Source organism: Mesoplodon mirus (assembly GCF_964341445.2).
Source record: "Mesoplodon mirus genome assembly, chromosome: 1".
Taxonomy (NCBI): domain Eukaryota; kingdom Metazoa; phylum Chordata; class Mammalia; order Artiodactyla; family Ziphiidae; genus Mesoplodon; species Mesoplodon mirus.
The window spans coordinates 78253725-78271008 of NC_138976.1; the positions used below are offsets into that span (position 1 = coordinate 78253725).

The 17284-nt window shown below is 38.5% G+C and overlaps 1 protein-coding gene across 3 annotated transcripts in view; it reads left to right on the forward strand.

The window, feature by feature from the left end:
- Positions 1-17284, forward strand: part of SMC5 (structural maintenance of chromosomes 5) — a 105907-nt gene that overhangs the window by 66066 nt on the left and 22557 nt on the right. For all 3 annotated transcript variants that reach the window (XM_082633203.1, XM_082633204.1, XM_082633205.1), the window contains exons 12-17: positions 9023-9117; positions 9758-9890; positions 12297-12470; positions 13742-13911; positions 16313-16436; positions 16782-16904. In XM_082633203.1, coding sequence (XP_082489329.1) covers positions 9023-9117; positions 9758-9890; positions 12297-12470; positions 13742-13911; positions 16313-16436; positions 16782-16904 — 819 coding nt within the window. The remainder of the gene's footprint in view (positions 1-9022; positions 9118-9757; positions 9891-12296; positions 12471-13741; positions 13912-16312; positions 16437-16781; positions 16905-17284) is intronic.

A 17284-nucleotide genomic window follows, 5' to 3' on the forward strand; every position in this document is an offset into this window, starting at 1 on the left:
CCCTACTATGAGTGTGTTACTGTCGATTTCTCCTTTTATGGCTGTTAGTGTTTGCCTTATGTATTGAGGTGCTGCTATGTTGGGTGCATAAATATTTACAATTGTTATATCTTCTTGGATCGATCCCTTGATCATTATGTAGTGTCCTTCTTTGTCTCTTCTAATAGTCTTTATTTTAAAGTCTATTTTGTCTGATGTGAGAATTGCTACTCCAGCTTTCTTTTGCTTTCCATTTGCATGGAATATCTTTTTACATCCCCTTACTTTCAGTGTGTATGTGTCTCTAGGTCTGAAGTGGGTCTCTTGTAGACAGCATATATATGGGTCTTGTTTTTGTATCCATTCAGCCAATCTGTGTCTTTTGGTGGGAGCATTTAGTCCATTTACATTTAAGGTAATTATCGATATGTATGTTCCTATTCCCACTTTCTTAATTGTTCTGGGTTCGTTATAGTAGGTCTTTTCCTTCTCTTGTGTTTCTTGCTTAGAGAAGTTCCTTTAGCATTTGTTGTAAAGCTGGTTTGGTGGTGCTGAACTCTCTCAGCTTTTGCTTGCCTGTAAAGGTTTTAATTTCTCCATCAAATCTGAATGAGGGCCTCCTTGGTGGCGCAGTGGTTGAGAGTCTGCCTGCCAATGCAGGGGACATGGGTTCATGCCTCAGTCCGGGAAGATCCGACATGCAGCGGAGCAGCTGGGCCCATGAGCCATGGCCACTGGTCCTGCGCGTCCAGAGCCTGTGCTCTGCAACGGGAGAGGCCAGAACAGTGAGAGGCCCGCGTACCGCCAAAAAAAAAAAAAAAATCTGAATGAGATCCTTGCTGGGTAGAGTAATCTTGGTTGCAGGTTTTTCTCCTTCATCACTTTAAATATGTCCTGCCAGTCCCTTCTGGCTTGCAGAATTTCTGCTGAAAGATCAGCTGTTAACCTTATGGGGATTCCCTTGTGTGTTATTTGTTGTTTTTCCCTTGCTGCTTTTAATATGTTTTCTTTGTATTTAATTTTTGACAGTTTGATTAATATGTGTCTTGGCGTATTTCTCCTTGGATTTATCCTGTATGGGATTCTCTGTGCTTCCCTGACTTGATTAACTATTTCCTTTCCCATATTAGGGAAGTTTTCAACTATAATCTCTTCAGATATTTTCTCAGTCCCTTTCTTTTTCTCTTCTTCTTCTGGGACCCCTATAATTCGAATGTTGGTGCGTTTAATGTTGTCCCAGAGGTCCCTGAGACTGTCCTCAGTTCTTTTCATTCTTTTTTCTTTCTTCTGCTCTGCAGTAGTTATTTCCACTATTTTATCTTCCAGGTCACTTATCCGTTCTTCTGACTCAGTTATTCTGCTATCGATCCCATCTAGAGTATTTTTAATTTCTTATATTGTGTTGTTCATCATTGCTTGTTTCATCTTTAGTTCTTCTAGGTCCTTGTTAAATGTTTCTTGCGTTTTCTCTTCTATTTCCAAGATTTTGGATCATCTTTACTATCATTATTCTGAATTCTTTTTCAGGTAGACTGCCTATTTCCTCTTCATTTGTTGGGTCTGGTGGGTTTTTATCTTGCTCCTTCATCTGCTGTGTGTTTTTCTGTCTTCTCATTTTGCTTATCTTACTGTGTTTGGGGTCTCCTTTTTGTAGGCTGCAGGTTCGTAATTCCCGTTGTTTTTGGTGTCTGTCCCCAGTGGCTAAAGTTGGTTCAGTGTGTTGTGTAGGCTTCCTGGTGGAGGGGACTAGTGCCTGTGTTCTGGTGGATGAGGCTGGATCTTGGCTTTCTGGTGGGCAGGTCCACGTCTGGTGGTGTGTTTTGGGGTGTCTGTGGACTTATTATGATTTTAGGCAGCCTCTCTGCTAATGGGTGGAGGTGTGTTCCTGCCTTGCTAGTTGTTTGGCATAGGGTGTCCAGCACTGTAGCTTGCTGGTCGTTGAGTGAAGCTGGGTGCTGGTGTTGAGATGGAGATCTCTGTGAGATTTTTGCCGTTATATATTATGTGGAGCTGGGAGGTCTTTTGTGGACCAGTGTCCTGAAGTTGGCTCTCCCACCTCAGAGGCACAGCACTGACTCCTGGCTGCCGCACCAAGAGCCTTTCATCCACATGGCTCAGAATAAAAGAGAGAAAAAGTAGAAAGAATTAGTAGAAGTAGAAAGAAAGAAAGAAAAAGAAAGAAAGAAAGGAAGAAAGGAGGGAGGGAGAGAGGGAGGGAGGGAGAAAGGAAGGAGGGAAAAATAGAAAGGAAGCAGATAAAGTAAAATAAAAGTAAGAGAAAATAAAATAAAGTTATTAAAATAAAAAATAATTATTAAGAAAGAAAAAAAAAAAGACGGATATAACCCTAGGACAAATGGTGGAAGCAAAGCTATACAGACAAAATCTCACACGGAAGCATACACATACACACTCACAAAAAGAGGAAAAGGGGAAATAATAATACATCTTGCTCTCAAAGTCCACCTCCTCAATTTGGGATGATTTGTTGTCTAAAGGACGGAAAGAAGGAAGTGAGGGAGGGAGGGAGGAAGGAAAAGTAAAATAAAGTAAGATAAAATAAAATAAAGTTATTAAAATAAAAAATAATTATTAAGAAAAAAATTAAAAAACAAAAACGGACAGATAGAACCCTAGGACAAATGGTGGAAGCAAAGCTATACAGACAAAATCTCACACAGAAGCATACACATACACACTCACAAAAAGAGGAAAAGGGGAAAGAATCATAAATCTTGCTCTCAAAGTCCACCTCCTCAATTTCGGATGATTCGTTTCCTATTCATGTATTCCACAGATGCAGGGTACATCAAGTTGATTGTGGAGCTTTAATCCACTGCTTCTGAGGCTGCTGGGAGAGATTTCCCTTTCTCTTCTTTGTTCTTCCAGCTCCCGGGGCTCAGCTTTGGATTTGGCCCCCACCTCTATGTGTAGGTCACCGGAGGGCATCTCTTCTTCGCTCAGACAGGACGGGGTTAAAGGAGCCGCTGATTCGGGGCTTCTGACTCACTCAGGCCGGGGGGAGGGAGGGGTACGGAGTGCGGGGCAAGGCTGCGGTGGCAGAGGCAATCGTGACGTTGCACCAGCCTGAGGCATGCCGTACGCTCTCCCGGGGAAGTTGTCCCTGGATCCCGGGACCCAGGCAGTGGCAGGCTGCACAGGCTCCCCAGAAGGGGGGTGTGGATAGTGACCTGTGCTCACACACAGGCTTCTTGGTGGCAGCAGCAGCAGCCTTAGCGTCTTATGCCCGTATCTGGTGTCTGCGCTTTTAGCCGTGGCTCGCGCCCGTCTTTGGAGCTCCTTTAAGTAGCGCTCTGAATCCTCTCTCCTCGCGCACCAGGAAACAAAGAGGGAAGAAAAAGTCTCTTGCCTCTTTGGCAGGTCCAGACTTTTTCCCAGACTCCCTCCTGGCTATCCATGGTGCACTAGCCCCTTCAGGCTGTGTTCACGCAGCCAACCCCAGTCCTCTCCCTGGGATCCGACCGAAGCCCGAGCCTCAGCTCCCAGCCCCACCCGCCCCGGCGCGCGAGCAGACAAGCCTCTCAGGCTGGTGAGTGCTGGTCGGCACCGATCCTCTGTGCGGGAGTCTCTCCGCTTTGCCCTCTGCACCCCTGTTGCTGTGCTCTCCTCCGCGGCTCCGAAGCTCCCCCCCTCCGCCACCCGTAGTCTCTGCCCATGAAGGGGCTTCTAGTGTGTGGAAACCTTTCCTCCTTCACAGCTCCCTCCCACTGGTGCAGGTCCCCTCCCTATTCTTTTGTCTCTGTTTATTCTTTTTTCTTTTGCCCTACCCAGGTACGTGGGGAGTTTCCTGCCTTTTGGGAGGTCTGAGGTCTTCTGCCAGCGTTCAGTAGGTGTTCTGTAGGAGTTGTTCCACGTGTAGATGTATTTCTAGTGTATCTGTGAGGAGGAAGGTGATCTCCACGTCTTACTCTTCCGCCATCTTCCCCTCGTCCCCCTACCATGAGGTTTTGGTATAGCATTCTATATATAAACAAGATCGTTTTCAGTTACTGATCTTTTAATTTAAAATGCATTTCTAATATCCTGCCTTTGTGCTCTCCTCATAATTGCTGGTTTTGATATCATATTTGTATGCAGATGATTTCCTACCTTTACTGTGTGTTTGCCTTTAACCAGTGAGCTTTTCCATTCATAATTTTCTTGTTTCTAGTTGTGGCCTTTTCTTTTCCACCTAGAGAAGTTCCTTTAGCATTTGTTGCAAAGCTGGTCTGATGGTGCTGAATTCTCTTAGCTTTTTCTTGTCTGGAAAGCTTTTGATTTCTCCTTCGAATCTGAATGAGAGCCTTGCTGGGTAGAGTACCCTTGGTTGTAGGTTCTTCCTTTTCATCACTTTAAATATATCATGACTTCTGGCCTGCAGAGTTTCTGCTGAGAAGTTAGCTGATAACCTTATGGGAGTTCCCTTGTACATTATTTGTTACTTTTCCCTTATGGCTTTTAATATTTGTTCTTTGTCTTTAATTTTTGTCATTTTGATACCATGTATCTTGGCATGTTCCTCCTTGGGTTTATCCTGCCTGGGACTCTGTGCTTCCTCTGTGCTTCCTGGACTTGGGTGACTGTTTCCTTTCATATATTAGGGAAGTTTTCAGCCATTATCTCTTCTAATATTTCCTCAGGTCCTTTCCATCTCTCTTCTCCTTCTGGGACCCCTATAATGTGACTGTTGGTGTGTTAAATGTTGCCCCAGAGGTCTCGTAGACTGTCCTCATTTCTTTTCATTCATTTTTCTTTATTCTGTTCCACAGCAGTGATTTCCACCATTCTGTCTTCCAGGTCACTTATCAGTTCTGCTGCAGTTATTCTGCTATTGATTCCTTCTAGTGTATTTTTCATTTCAGTTATTGTATTGTTCATCTCTGTTTGTTGTTTAGTTCTTCTAGGTCTCTGTTAAACATTTCTTGTGTCTTCTTGATCTGTGCCTCCATTCTTTTTCCAAGATCTTGGGTCGTCTTTATTGTCGTTATTCTGAATTCTTTTTCAGGTAGATTGCCTATCTCCACTTTACTTAGTTGTTCTTCTGGGGTTTTATCTTGTTCCTTCATCTGGAACATACTCCTCTGCTGTCTCATTTTGCCTAACTTTCTGTGATTAGTTTCCATTCTGCAGGCTGCAGGCTTATAGTTCTTCTTGCTTCTGCTGTCTGCCCCCTGGTGGATGAGGCTGTCTATGAGGCTTGTGCAGGCTTCCTGGTAGGAGGGACTGGTACCTGCCCATTGGTGGGTAGAGCTGGGCTTGCCCCTCTGGTGGGCAGGGCTGTGTCAAGGGGTGTGTTTATCGGGCAGCTGTTTACTCAGGAAGGCTTTAAGCAGCTGGTCTGCTGATTGGTGGGGCTGTGTTCGCACCCTGTTGTTTGTCTGGCCTGAGGCATCCCAGCACTGGAGCCTACAGGCTGTTGGGTGGAGCCAGGTCATGGTGAGAAAATCACAGCCTCCAAGAGGGCTCATGCCAGTGAGTACTCCCCAGAACTACCGTCACCAGTGTCCTCGTCCGCACAGTGAGCCACAGACACTCCCCCACCCACCTCCGCAGGAGACCCTCCAATACTAGCAGGTAAGTTTCTTATGAGGTCACTGCTTTTTTACCTGGGTCCTAGTGCATGCAAGGCCCTGTGCGTGCCCTCCAAGAATGGAGTTTGTTTCCCCCAGTGCTGTGGAATTCCTGCAGTCAAACCTCGCTGGCCTTCAAAGCCACATTCTCTGGGGGCTCCTCCTCCTGTTGCCAGACCCCCAGGCTGGGGAGCCTGACGTGGGGCTCAGAACTTTCACTCCTGTGGGAGAACTTCTGTAGTATAGTTTCCAGTTTGTGGGTCACCCACCCAGCATGTAGGGGATTTGATTTTATCGCCATTGCACTGTTCCTACCATCTCATTGTGGCTTCTTCTTTGTCTTTGCATACAGGGTATCTTTTCTGGTAGGTTCCAGCATTTTTTTGTCAGAGGTAGTTCAGCAGTTAGTTGTGATTTTGGTGTTCCCATAAGAGGGGGTGAGCTCACATCCTTCTATTCCATCTTATCGTCTCCTGCTTTATTATTTCTCCATAGCAAAGTACAGGTGGTTTTGCTATAACCAGTATATAATTCCTAAAAATTACTGTACTATGCAAAATTGTATAATAAAAACCCACAGGGGCTATGGTGGGGGAGGGGAAGCACAGTTTTACATATGTTAAATTATTAAGAAATATGCAGATACAATAAATGTGCTTTTTCATTTTTATTTGCTTATTGAAGTATGGCTGACTTACAAGTTTCAGGTGTACAGCATAGTAATTCGATGTTTTATGGATTACACACTATACAAAATTAGTATGAAATATTGACTATATTCCCTGTACTGTATGTTACAACCCTGTGCCTTATTGAAAGACCTAAAGTTGGCTTGTGGAAGTAGCCATTGGAAGGGTTCCGTATGTGAATTGTGTAGTAGGTAAAACAATTATAAAGCACTTACCTGAAATTGGATGGAAAGTTGTAACACCAGATGTGGTTGAGGGGTGGCTCATAATATGTAGTGAACTCAGGCAGCTGGTAGATGTTTGAGAGGGGTGTGTGTGTGTCTGTGTATTTGTGCACAAATTATGCCTATTCCTACACAGCTCCATTCAGTTGGGTGCAATTTTTTGCATTCACCTAGAGAAAACCTTATATTTGTTATGGATGTAATTGTACCTAAGCAAATGTGAGAGTCACATAATGTTTAAGTTGTCCCCTAATATATAAATTGCTTGGAATAAATTTGTCCTCAAAACAAGCATTACAGTAAAACTATTTTTCTGTTTGTAATTATGTGTGAGGAAATACTTTGAGCCTTTAAAAATATCCTGTTGCTCATGTAACTGCCTAGTAGGTTTAAGAACCATTAATGATTCTCATCATTCTTTCTATATTTATTAGTTGGTATTCTATAAGGAAGAGCTCTTTCTTCTCCATTTATTTACTCATTTATTATATCATATAAAATTCATAGAATTTTATGTTTTATGGATTTTAATCCATTACTATCATTATTTATTTTAATGTTCACATTGTCCCACATTTGGCCAGTGAGACCTTCAGCTTGACTGCTGTATGTTATTTTACCAACATTTCTTTTTTTTTTTTTTTTTTTTGCTGTACGCGGGCCTCTCACTGTTGTGGCCTCTCCCGTTGCAGAGTACAGGCTCCGGACATGCAGGTTCAGCGGCCATGGCTCATGCGCCTAGCCGCTCCGCGGCATGTGGGATCTTCCCAGACCGGGGCACGAACCTGTGTCCCCTGCATCGGCAGGCGGACTCTCAACCACTGCGCCACCAGGGAAGCCCTTACCAACATATTTTGAGCACTACTTACTTTTGGAGAGAGCAAGGTGTTCACTTATACCTTTACCTTGCTGTGTCTGGGCCTTACAATCAGCCTTTTCCCCAAAGAACCCTAGTTTTTAGAAACCAAGATCTGTGTGCTAGATGTGTGCATTGCTGCTAGTGTCTCATTGCTTCTTAGCCCTTGCATGCAAACCCTTATTTCTTTATTTATCTGGAGAACAAGAGTGCGTAAGGGCACCATGAATTCACACTGATGCTTCCAATTACAGTCGAACACAACAGGGTACCTTCTACTCTTTCTCCTTTGCATATCTGTAATTTCCTACTGTAGCAGCGAAAAACACCTCTTTCTCCCCCTTATCATCAATTTATTTACTAATTTGTTCAAGTGTAGAATGCTGTGAAAGTAGTCACAGCATTCTAGGCTGTGAAAGTAGTTTCAACATTGCTCATCTGTGCCACCATGAAATTCCTCCATTCCACTATCCCATCTTGTCTCTCAGCAGTGTTTTATTTTTTTGTGTTTATGTCTTGCACATCTTTTATTAAATGTGTTCCTAAGTATTTTATGGATTTTTGACACTCTTAGAAATGGATTTCTCAAATTCTTTTTTTTTTTTTTTTGTGGTACGCAGGCCTCTCACTGTTGTGGCCTCTCCCGTTGCGGAGCACAGGCTCCAGACGCGCAGGCTCAGTGGCCATGGCTCACGGGCCCAGCCGCTCCGCGGCATGTGGGATCTTCCCGGACCGGGGCACGAACCCGTGTCCCCTGCATCGGCAGGCGGACTCTCAACCACTGCGCCACCAGGGAGGCCCTCTCAAATTCATTTTTCAGTTGTTAACTGCTAATACATAGATATAATTTGATTTTTTTTTCATTTGATATGTATCTTGTGACACTATTGAATTCACTTCCTGAATTCTAGTAGTTGCTTTATAGATTCCACAGGACTTTCTGTTTAGAAAATCATACCCTTGCAAATAGATCTTTTTACTTGTTCCTTTTTAATCTTTTACCTCTTTATTGTGCTCCACTACATTGTCTAGTACCTCTAGGACAATGTTGAAAAGAAGTGGTGTGATTTGATACCCCTGCTTGTTCCCAGGCTTAGGGGGAAAGTACTCAATATTCCACAATTAAGTATTATGTCTGCTGTATACTTATCATAGATGCCCTTTACCAGGTGGAAGAAATTTCTTTCTATTCTAGTTTGCTGAAAATCATATGGCTTTTGTACTTTATTCTGATGATACAATAACTTGGATTGATGTAGCATTCAAAATCAACCAATCTCACATTCCTGGGATAGATTCTACTTGGTTGTGTATATTGCTGGATTCTGTTTACTAATATTTTGTTAAGGATTTTTGTGTATGTGTTCATGAGGGATATTGTAATACTTTTGTCAGGATTATACTGGAATCATAAAATGACTTGTCCCTTCCTTCTTGTTCTGAAAAGGTTTTTGGTATTACTGCTTCCTTATCTGTTTGATAGAATTTATCAGTGGAAATAAAAAAAGAAGTGTACTCTTTGTGAAAACACATAGCTACAATATCATCACACTAAAAAATATTCTGATAAGTACCATTAAATAGCTAGTCAGTGTTCAAATTTCTGATCATCCCATGAATGCCAGTAAGAATACCATAACTTTAAAAATCATTTTGATTGAATATATGGTAATTAAAGTAATATTTTCTTTTCCTTATATTAAGGTTCGTGACCATAAAAAATTAAGAGTGAATGCTGTTATTGCTCCTAAGAGTTCATATGCAGACAAAGCACCTTCAAGACCATTGAATGAACTCAAGTAAGTCTTGAAAATATTATTAGAACTAAGCTGTTACTTTGAATATTGAATAATCATTTCTCTCAAATATATTTTAATTATTTCTTTGTCACATAAATATGTTTCTTATAGGCTGTATTATTCCCTTTTAGGATCTCTACTTAAGTCTAAAATAAGAAAAAATCTAGGCCCAGGAACAGACCATGGTATCAGTTAGTATATGATGGTGATTTTTTAAATCAGTGGAATAATATTGGACTACTTAGTAAAAGCTACTAAAATAGTTGGTTAGTTATTGGGAAAATAAAAGGGTAAATCATCACTTCATAATATAAAAATAATTTCCAGAAGGATCAAATGGAAAAACTGCAATTATAAAACAGCTATAAGTAAATAAAGTCTTAATTCTGTATAAAAGCAATGGTAGAAACAACAAAAGAAGAGGTTAATAGTTTGTAATTATAAATATTAAACTTTTCTGACAAGGAAATAAATCTGAATATTAATCACTTAATATTAAGTGACTAAACTATACAAAGAAAATACTTTCTGTACCATTGTTAATTTATTTTTTATTTATTGTTTAGTCACCACATGTCAACTAGGATTTTTTTAAATGATATTTTAAGAAGAAAAACCTAATAGTTGCTTTTCCTTTCAGACAATATGGATTTTTCTCTTATTTGCGAGAGTTATTTGATGCACCTGATCCTGTCATGAGTTACCTTTGCTTCCAGTATCACATTCATGAAGTTCCTGTAGGAACTGAAAGAACCAGAGAAAGAATTGAACGGGTAAGAAAGTACTGAATCAGTACCAAAAATGTAGTTTTGTTGAAACTTCTTAGCTTAAAGTCAAGGAAAACTTGTAATTTAAAGAAACATGTCATTGTTTTTAACCATACAGAAATTATCTTGGTATTTTCCATTTTTAATATGACATAGGACAGTGAATATTGACTAATATTGACGACAGGAGTGGTGTGGAGTTACCTAGAGCAGGGGTCCCCGACACCCAGGCCTCACACACAGCAGGAGGTGAGCGGTGGGCAACTGAGCAAAGCTTCACCTGCCGCTCCCCATTTCTCCCCATCGCTTGCATTACTGCCTGAATCATGCCCCCCACCCAGCCCGGGTCTGTGAAAAATTGTCTTCCACAAAACTGATCCCTGGTGCCAAAAAGGTTGGGGACCGCTGACCTAGAGTAAATAAATAACTTAATACATGTAGGGTAGTTAAGTTAAAACCTGAAGAGACACCTGGCTCTCTTATGTGATTCTGCCCTGCTTGACAAACATTTGTTCAAACATTAATGGTTTAGTCATTTAAATTCTTATATTCTATTTTTCAGACAAACTATACTTTAGGATGGTAGGCTAGGATATGGAACTGCTTTGGTAAGCCCTCCCCTTAAAGTTTCCATTTAAGATTATCTCATGTGAATGACCACCCTTAATAGGATTTCATTTTCCTGTCTAGTACAGCTACATAAACTCTAAGTTCCTATATTCTGCTAATGCTGCTTGGAGTTTTCTTCTCCTTACAAGTAATCTCTAAGACTCCAAACCACCTTCATTACTTTTATCAAAGGGAGAAACAGGGAAGAAGTCTCCTCTAAACAGATTTTTCCTTAATACCAAGTTGCCATATTAATACTGCTTGTAGGACCCAATTACAGACCTAACTGCTATTTATAATAGTGAATTTGTGAGAGAATGTGTTTTAAATTTTTTAACAACCATTCTACAAGTATCCCTAGGATATTCATTTGTAATTTTGGGGCCTCTATGTACCTCATTAACAGAAGATAGATAGAAATGGAGGCTCATTACTAACCCATTTTGCACAGACAAGCCAATTAATTATGGTAAGTTGCCTGTGTCTTTGATTAAAAATTATATTATGGTGACCATTTGGGGAAACCAAAAATACAACTCTCCGTGTGGGTGTACCTCTCTCTTCGGTCTTCATAGATGGAGTTTAAAAAAAGAGGACAAGACTATATACATAGACCAATCCAATTTCTGTCATAACTTCAGAGGTAGGTAGGGCGCTGTCTCTGAAGCTTAGGATAGTAGGTATTCTTTACTATTGCAGAAAGACTATAGAAAATTTGGTAAGGACTTTCATAGCTTTATTTTGGGGCAGAAAGGAGCAGTACTGCACTTGGAAAATCCTTTCACTTTTTGAACAGTGCTTCAAGTTGAATTATTTTTATGCACTTTTTAACATTTTGGTTAAGTTATCTAGAGAGCTCTAACTCTACTGTCTGTACTAGAAAAATGACATTGTATATAGTAAAGCAAAGTCAGACACCTAATAAAGCCCTTGACATTGTCTTAGCCATCTTTCAGAAGATACAAGCCTTCATTGAGGAAATTCACTGTCTTAATGTTTCATGTCTACCTAATGACAATAATGGCTATATTTCTTCCTTAGAATAAAAATAACATTCTTTAGTGTAAGTTTTGCTTTATTATCAAGTCCTGACATTTTAGATGTCTTATCTCTTCACTTAAACTTCTAGAGAGAAACAAGCCACAAGAATACTGGTAATAAACCTTTAGAGATTGGAAAAAACTACAGCAGCCTGTTCTTTATAAATAACAGTAACAGATCCAATGTTTGTTAGTGTGTTTAGAATGTGCATTCGTTTATGAAACTCCTTAAATAAATGCTTGAGAGAAAAGATCTCCAAAAAATGTTAAGTCTTTGAAGTCCTTGAAAAGTGTGTGCATTAAGTATTCCCCAAATATACAGGAATTAAATATAAGATTATGTATCTCTGAACAATATAACTGAGGGGAGGGGAGAGTAAATGTGTTAGCTGAGATAACACAGTTCAGTCTACTGGGAAGTTGACTCCTGGTATCTCTTCTGTAGATAAAACAAAGTCCCAAAAGTACACTTACTTGGGAGAGATGTATAGCAAAGTAGAAGTATAGCCAACTTTGGTTGTTGTTTTGGTTTTCTCCCAGTTCTCTCTCTTCCTTAGTGTTGTTTTCCAAAATAATAACCTGAATTTTATCACTCACCTTTTTAGAGATGTTGGGTACATTTTTAAAAAAATAAATGAAAGTATACCTAGTATATTTTGATCTTCTAAAATTCATGAGATCTGTATTTTTAATTCTTTAGTCCTTTTAAAAATATATCATAATTATTCTTAGATGTGCACTGAATGCGTATTTTACATTATAGGTAATACAAGAAACCCAATTAAAACAAATTTATACAGCAGAAGAAAAGTTTGTGGTGAAAACTTCTTTTTATTCAAACAATGTTATTTCTAGTAACACATCCCTAAAAGTAGCCCAGTTTCTCACAGTCACTGTGGATCTAGAGCAAAGACGACACTTAGAAGAACAGCTAAAGGTTGGTCATTTAAAAAAAAATTTTTTTTAATTGAAGTACAGTTGATTTCAATGTTGCATTAGTTTCTGGGGTGCAGCAGTGATTCAGTTATAGATATATACTTTTTCATATTCTTTTCCATTGTGGTTTATTACAGGATATTGAATATAGTTCCCTGTGCTATACAATAGGACCTTATTGTTTATACATTCTATCTATAATAGTTTGCATCTGTTAATCCCAAACTCCCAATCCATCCATCCCCTGCCTCCCCCTTTCCCTTGGCAATTGCATATCTGTTCTCTATGTCTATGAGTGTGTTTTGTAAATATATTTATGTCATATTTTAGATTCCACATATAAGTGATATATGGTATTTATCTTTCTGACTTACTTCACTTATAACCTCTAGGTCCATCCATGTTGCTGCAAGTGGCATTATTTTGTTCTTTTTTATGGCTGAGTAGTATTCTATTGTATGTATGTACCACATCTTCCTTATCCATTCATCTGTTGATGAACATTTAGGTTGTTTCCATGTCTTGGCCATTGTAAATAGTGCTCCTATGAACACTGGGGTGCATGTATCTTTTCAAATTATAGTTTTGTCTGGATATATGCCCAGGAGTGGGATTGCTGCATCATATGGTAACTCTATTTTTAGTTTTTTGAAGAACCTCCATACTGTTTTCCATGGTGGCTGCACCAAGCTACATTCCCACCAATAGTGTCGGAGGGTTCCCTTTTCTCCACACCCTCTCCAGCATTTTTAATAATGACCATTCTGACTGGTATGTGGTGGTACCTCGTTGTGGTTTCAATTTGCAGTTCTCTAATAATTAGCAATGTTGAACATCTTTTCATATGCCTATTGGCCATCTATTTATCTTCTTTGGAGAATACCTATCTAGGTCTTCTGCCCATTTTTTGATTGGATTATTTTTGAGTTATATGAGCTGTTTGTATATTTTGGAAATTAAGCTTCTGTCAGTTGCATCCTTTGCAGATACTTTCCCCTAGTTCGTAGGTTGTCTTTTCATTTTGTTTATGTTATGTGCAAAAGCTTGTAAGTTTAAGTCCCATTTGTTTATTTTTGCTTTTATTTCTTATTGCCTTGGGAGCCTGACCTAAGAAAACATTGGTATGATTTATGTCAGAGAATGTATGGTGTTGTCTTATATCTAAGTTAAAGATTGGTTATTTTGATTTGAGTATTAATAAAGAATATTAACTGGAGTTATAATATGTTAGCCTGTTTTTTAAATATACTAACAATATTGCATATTCCATAGGAAATTAATAGAAAATTGCAAGCAGTAGAATCAGGGTTAATTGCCTTACGTGAGACAAACAAACATCTAGAACACAAAGATAATGAACTTAGACAAAAGAAGAAGGAGCTTCTTGAAAGGAAAACCAAGAAAAGACAACTGGAACAAAAAATTAATTCCAAACTAGGAAGGTATCTTTCAGCCTATTTTGGGGTAAGGGGGTTGGGTGGTACAAAAGCACTATAAGGATATTGTTAGTTATACATTGTAATGACGACACAATTCCCACCAGCACTCTGTGTACAATTTCTCTCTCAAACTTACACCCTCCTCCTACCCAAAACATGGGACAAAGGGAGGCGAATCTTAAGTGTTGTGAGTTTTTCTGTTCCCTGATCTGCTGTTCTCATCCCTGGACCCCTTTCTGTTCTTAAAAATTATTGAGGACCTTGAGGAAGTTTTGTTTATATGGATTATATCTATTGATATTTACCAAATTAGAAATTAAATTCATTAAAATGATAATAAAGCCATATATTAACATATTTATGAACAGTTTTCCAAACAAAATACATTTAGCAAGAAGAATGACATTGTTTTTACATTTTTGTAAATCTCTTTAGATGAAGTCAGTTGTTTTTCATATGTGCTTCTGCATTCACTTGGTTGTGAGATGGTTTGGTTCAAGTATATGAAGAAAATCTGGCCTCACATAGATATGCAGCTGGAAAAGGGAGAAGTGCTTTAATAGACTTTTCAGTGTATGTATTCTTTAATGTTACATCAAAACTTGCCAAGGTGTGGTTTGTGAAAGTTTAGTTGCAACGTGGAATGTGAACTCATCAGTGAAGTTGTGCACTCTTACATTACTTTAAGTGCATCATTCACCCATGAATGACTTTGTTACATTATGCTAGCTTACTGTGAGATCCCAGGCAATTGTTCTCAGAACCTATTGTTTTATTTTGAATTTAGATATTTTATAGAAACTTGGAATATATAAGATGGGATAAAAGCTATTAGGGTGTTCAGTCTAGGGGAAAGGAACTGTGGCTTCCAGTTTCAAAGCTTTTCCCATGTCCTGTCATGACACAGCGCAGACCCTTCTGTTGTGATTGTTCTTTTATGCTTCTTTGCTATAGAATAAAAATATAGATATTAATAACATAATAAATGACAGCTTATTGTCTTGAATAAGGTACAAGTTTACCTTGATCTAATATAATAGTGTTTCTAAACACATTCATAAATTAAATCATATTTTAAATGCTTTAAGAAAAAAAATTTTTTTAAGCAAACAATTGCCCATTAACTTTTGTTTAAAAAGTCAGTAATGTACCTCGGTTGCTTAAAGCAAGATATAGCTATTTAGTCTAACTGACTGCCTAGAATTTTTTTCTACTTTAACCCTTCACTTGAATCTTCAGTCATCTACAAGACATTTACTGTTGGGCTGCTGTATTGTACTCATTGTCTAAAGCTAAACTTTCTCCTCATAAAGTAATGTTGATTTTTGTAGTGCAGTAACCTTTCATAGCCATTGTCATCCCGCTGTCTCATACCTCCAGTTACTCACTTTGGAATACTGCAGTGGTGACATGGTTAGTGGTCTCTACTTGACTAGTCTCCTTCTCCATTCAGTGCATCCAGAATACTGTCATCCAGTTTATCTTCATATTCCTTCCCCCTTCAAGAATATCTGTTATAGCTCCCTACCTTTACTACATGAAACTTAATTAAATACTGCTTTCCTTTAGATTGGCTTTCAAGTTTTTCACAATCTTATTTCACTCCACCCATTCTGATTTCCACCCTGTCTTCCCCAAAGTCTCTTCATGTACCATTCAGTCCACTCTCTACAGCATCCACTGAACTTATTAATTCTTGTTTATTATTGCTTCCATCGTTTGTTCTTGATTTTTCCCTTGAGGCAACATGATGTAGTGGAAAGACCTGGACTTTGATGTGAAACACATCTTACAGCTTAGTATCTGGGATCTTAGGTAACAACTTATGAGCCTTAGTTTCTTCATCTTAAAGAGCAAAGTATTAACCTTTAGGATTGTTGTATTGCCTTTTCATCATATTTCTTTTTACCTGTTAATCAGATCTCCACAGTTAAGCTCCTTCAGGGAAGGGACTATATTTATAAACAATGTTTATCAGTTATGGGCCAGACACTATACTGTGTTACATAATTTGCCTTTTTTTAGTATTCACCAGAGCCCTGTAGGAGAAGTACTATTATTATTTACAGTTTATAGATGAGGAAACTGAAGCTCAGAGAAGTAAGTTGTTCAGTTATATTGCTCATTAGTGGCAAAGAGGAAATTTAAATCCATCTTTCTGATTCCAGATACTATATCATTAGCCACTAGCATTACCTAGACTATGCTGGGCACATACTCTATCTCAAAAAATACTTTTCAATCTTGAGTGGTTGCATAAAATGATTGTTTAATATAGAAGCTAGTAGTTAACATCTGAGTAGCATTGCTAAACAGCCCACCCATAAAGCAGCAGGGGGCCTAAGAATTTGGGCTCAATCCTTGTGTTTTCTCTGATTTCCACATCATTATGCATTTCATACAGTTTAAAGCTGATGGAACAGGATACTTGCAACCTCGAAGAGGAAGAACGAAAAACAGGCACCAAAATCAAAGAAATAAATGTTCAAAAAGCCAAACTTGTTACTGAATTAACAAACCTGATAAAGGTAAGCCATTTTCTTAATTTTAGTCATATTTTTTTTGTTGCAGGTCGACCGCAAAATCTTAGCAAGAGATTTTCATCAGTAATTTCAGCTCTCTGTTGTTTGACATTTCTCATTACAGATCAGTAAATTGGTTTAAAGCACTCATTAAGCTAAATTATTTTATTCCAGATGACTCAAATATACAAGAAAACTTTAAAATTCTCTTAGAATAAAATTATAAAAAGAATTATTTGAGAGAGGTATCAGTCGCATTAGAAAAATGTTATTTTTTTCATGGTTTTTAAAAGAAACTGTGTATTGTTTTTCTTAGTTGTAAAACAAACTCATAGGTGTTTTTACTCCTAGATTTGTACTTCTTTGCATATACAAAAAGTAGATTTAATTCTTCAAAATACTACAGTGATCTCCGAGAAGAACAAATTAGAATCAGATTATATGGCTGCTGCATCACAGCTACGTCTCACAGAGGTAAAATGTTTGCTTTTATTTTTTATTTTGGGGCTTCAGACCAGTTTGAAAATGTGTGTGTGGGGGGGTGTGTGTATGTATATACGTATATGTGTGTGTGTGTGTATATATATATATATATATATATCATGCCTTGTAATATGCAGTTTTTTAATGCTCTTTAATTTACAAATTTAATGCATCCTGCTGATGAGGAAGCAATATTTGAAACCCTTTGTATGTATTCTGCATTTTGTTATTTGATTGGGGGAGGGGTGGTAATAATCAAGAGAATTAGAGTCCGTGATTTAGTCACTTGAAAACCAAAGTCTCATGTCTGCTTTCTTAACCAATATAAATTATAGTTGTTACTGTTACCAAGCAGCAACTAGTAGCTTTTA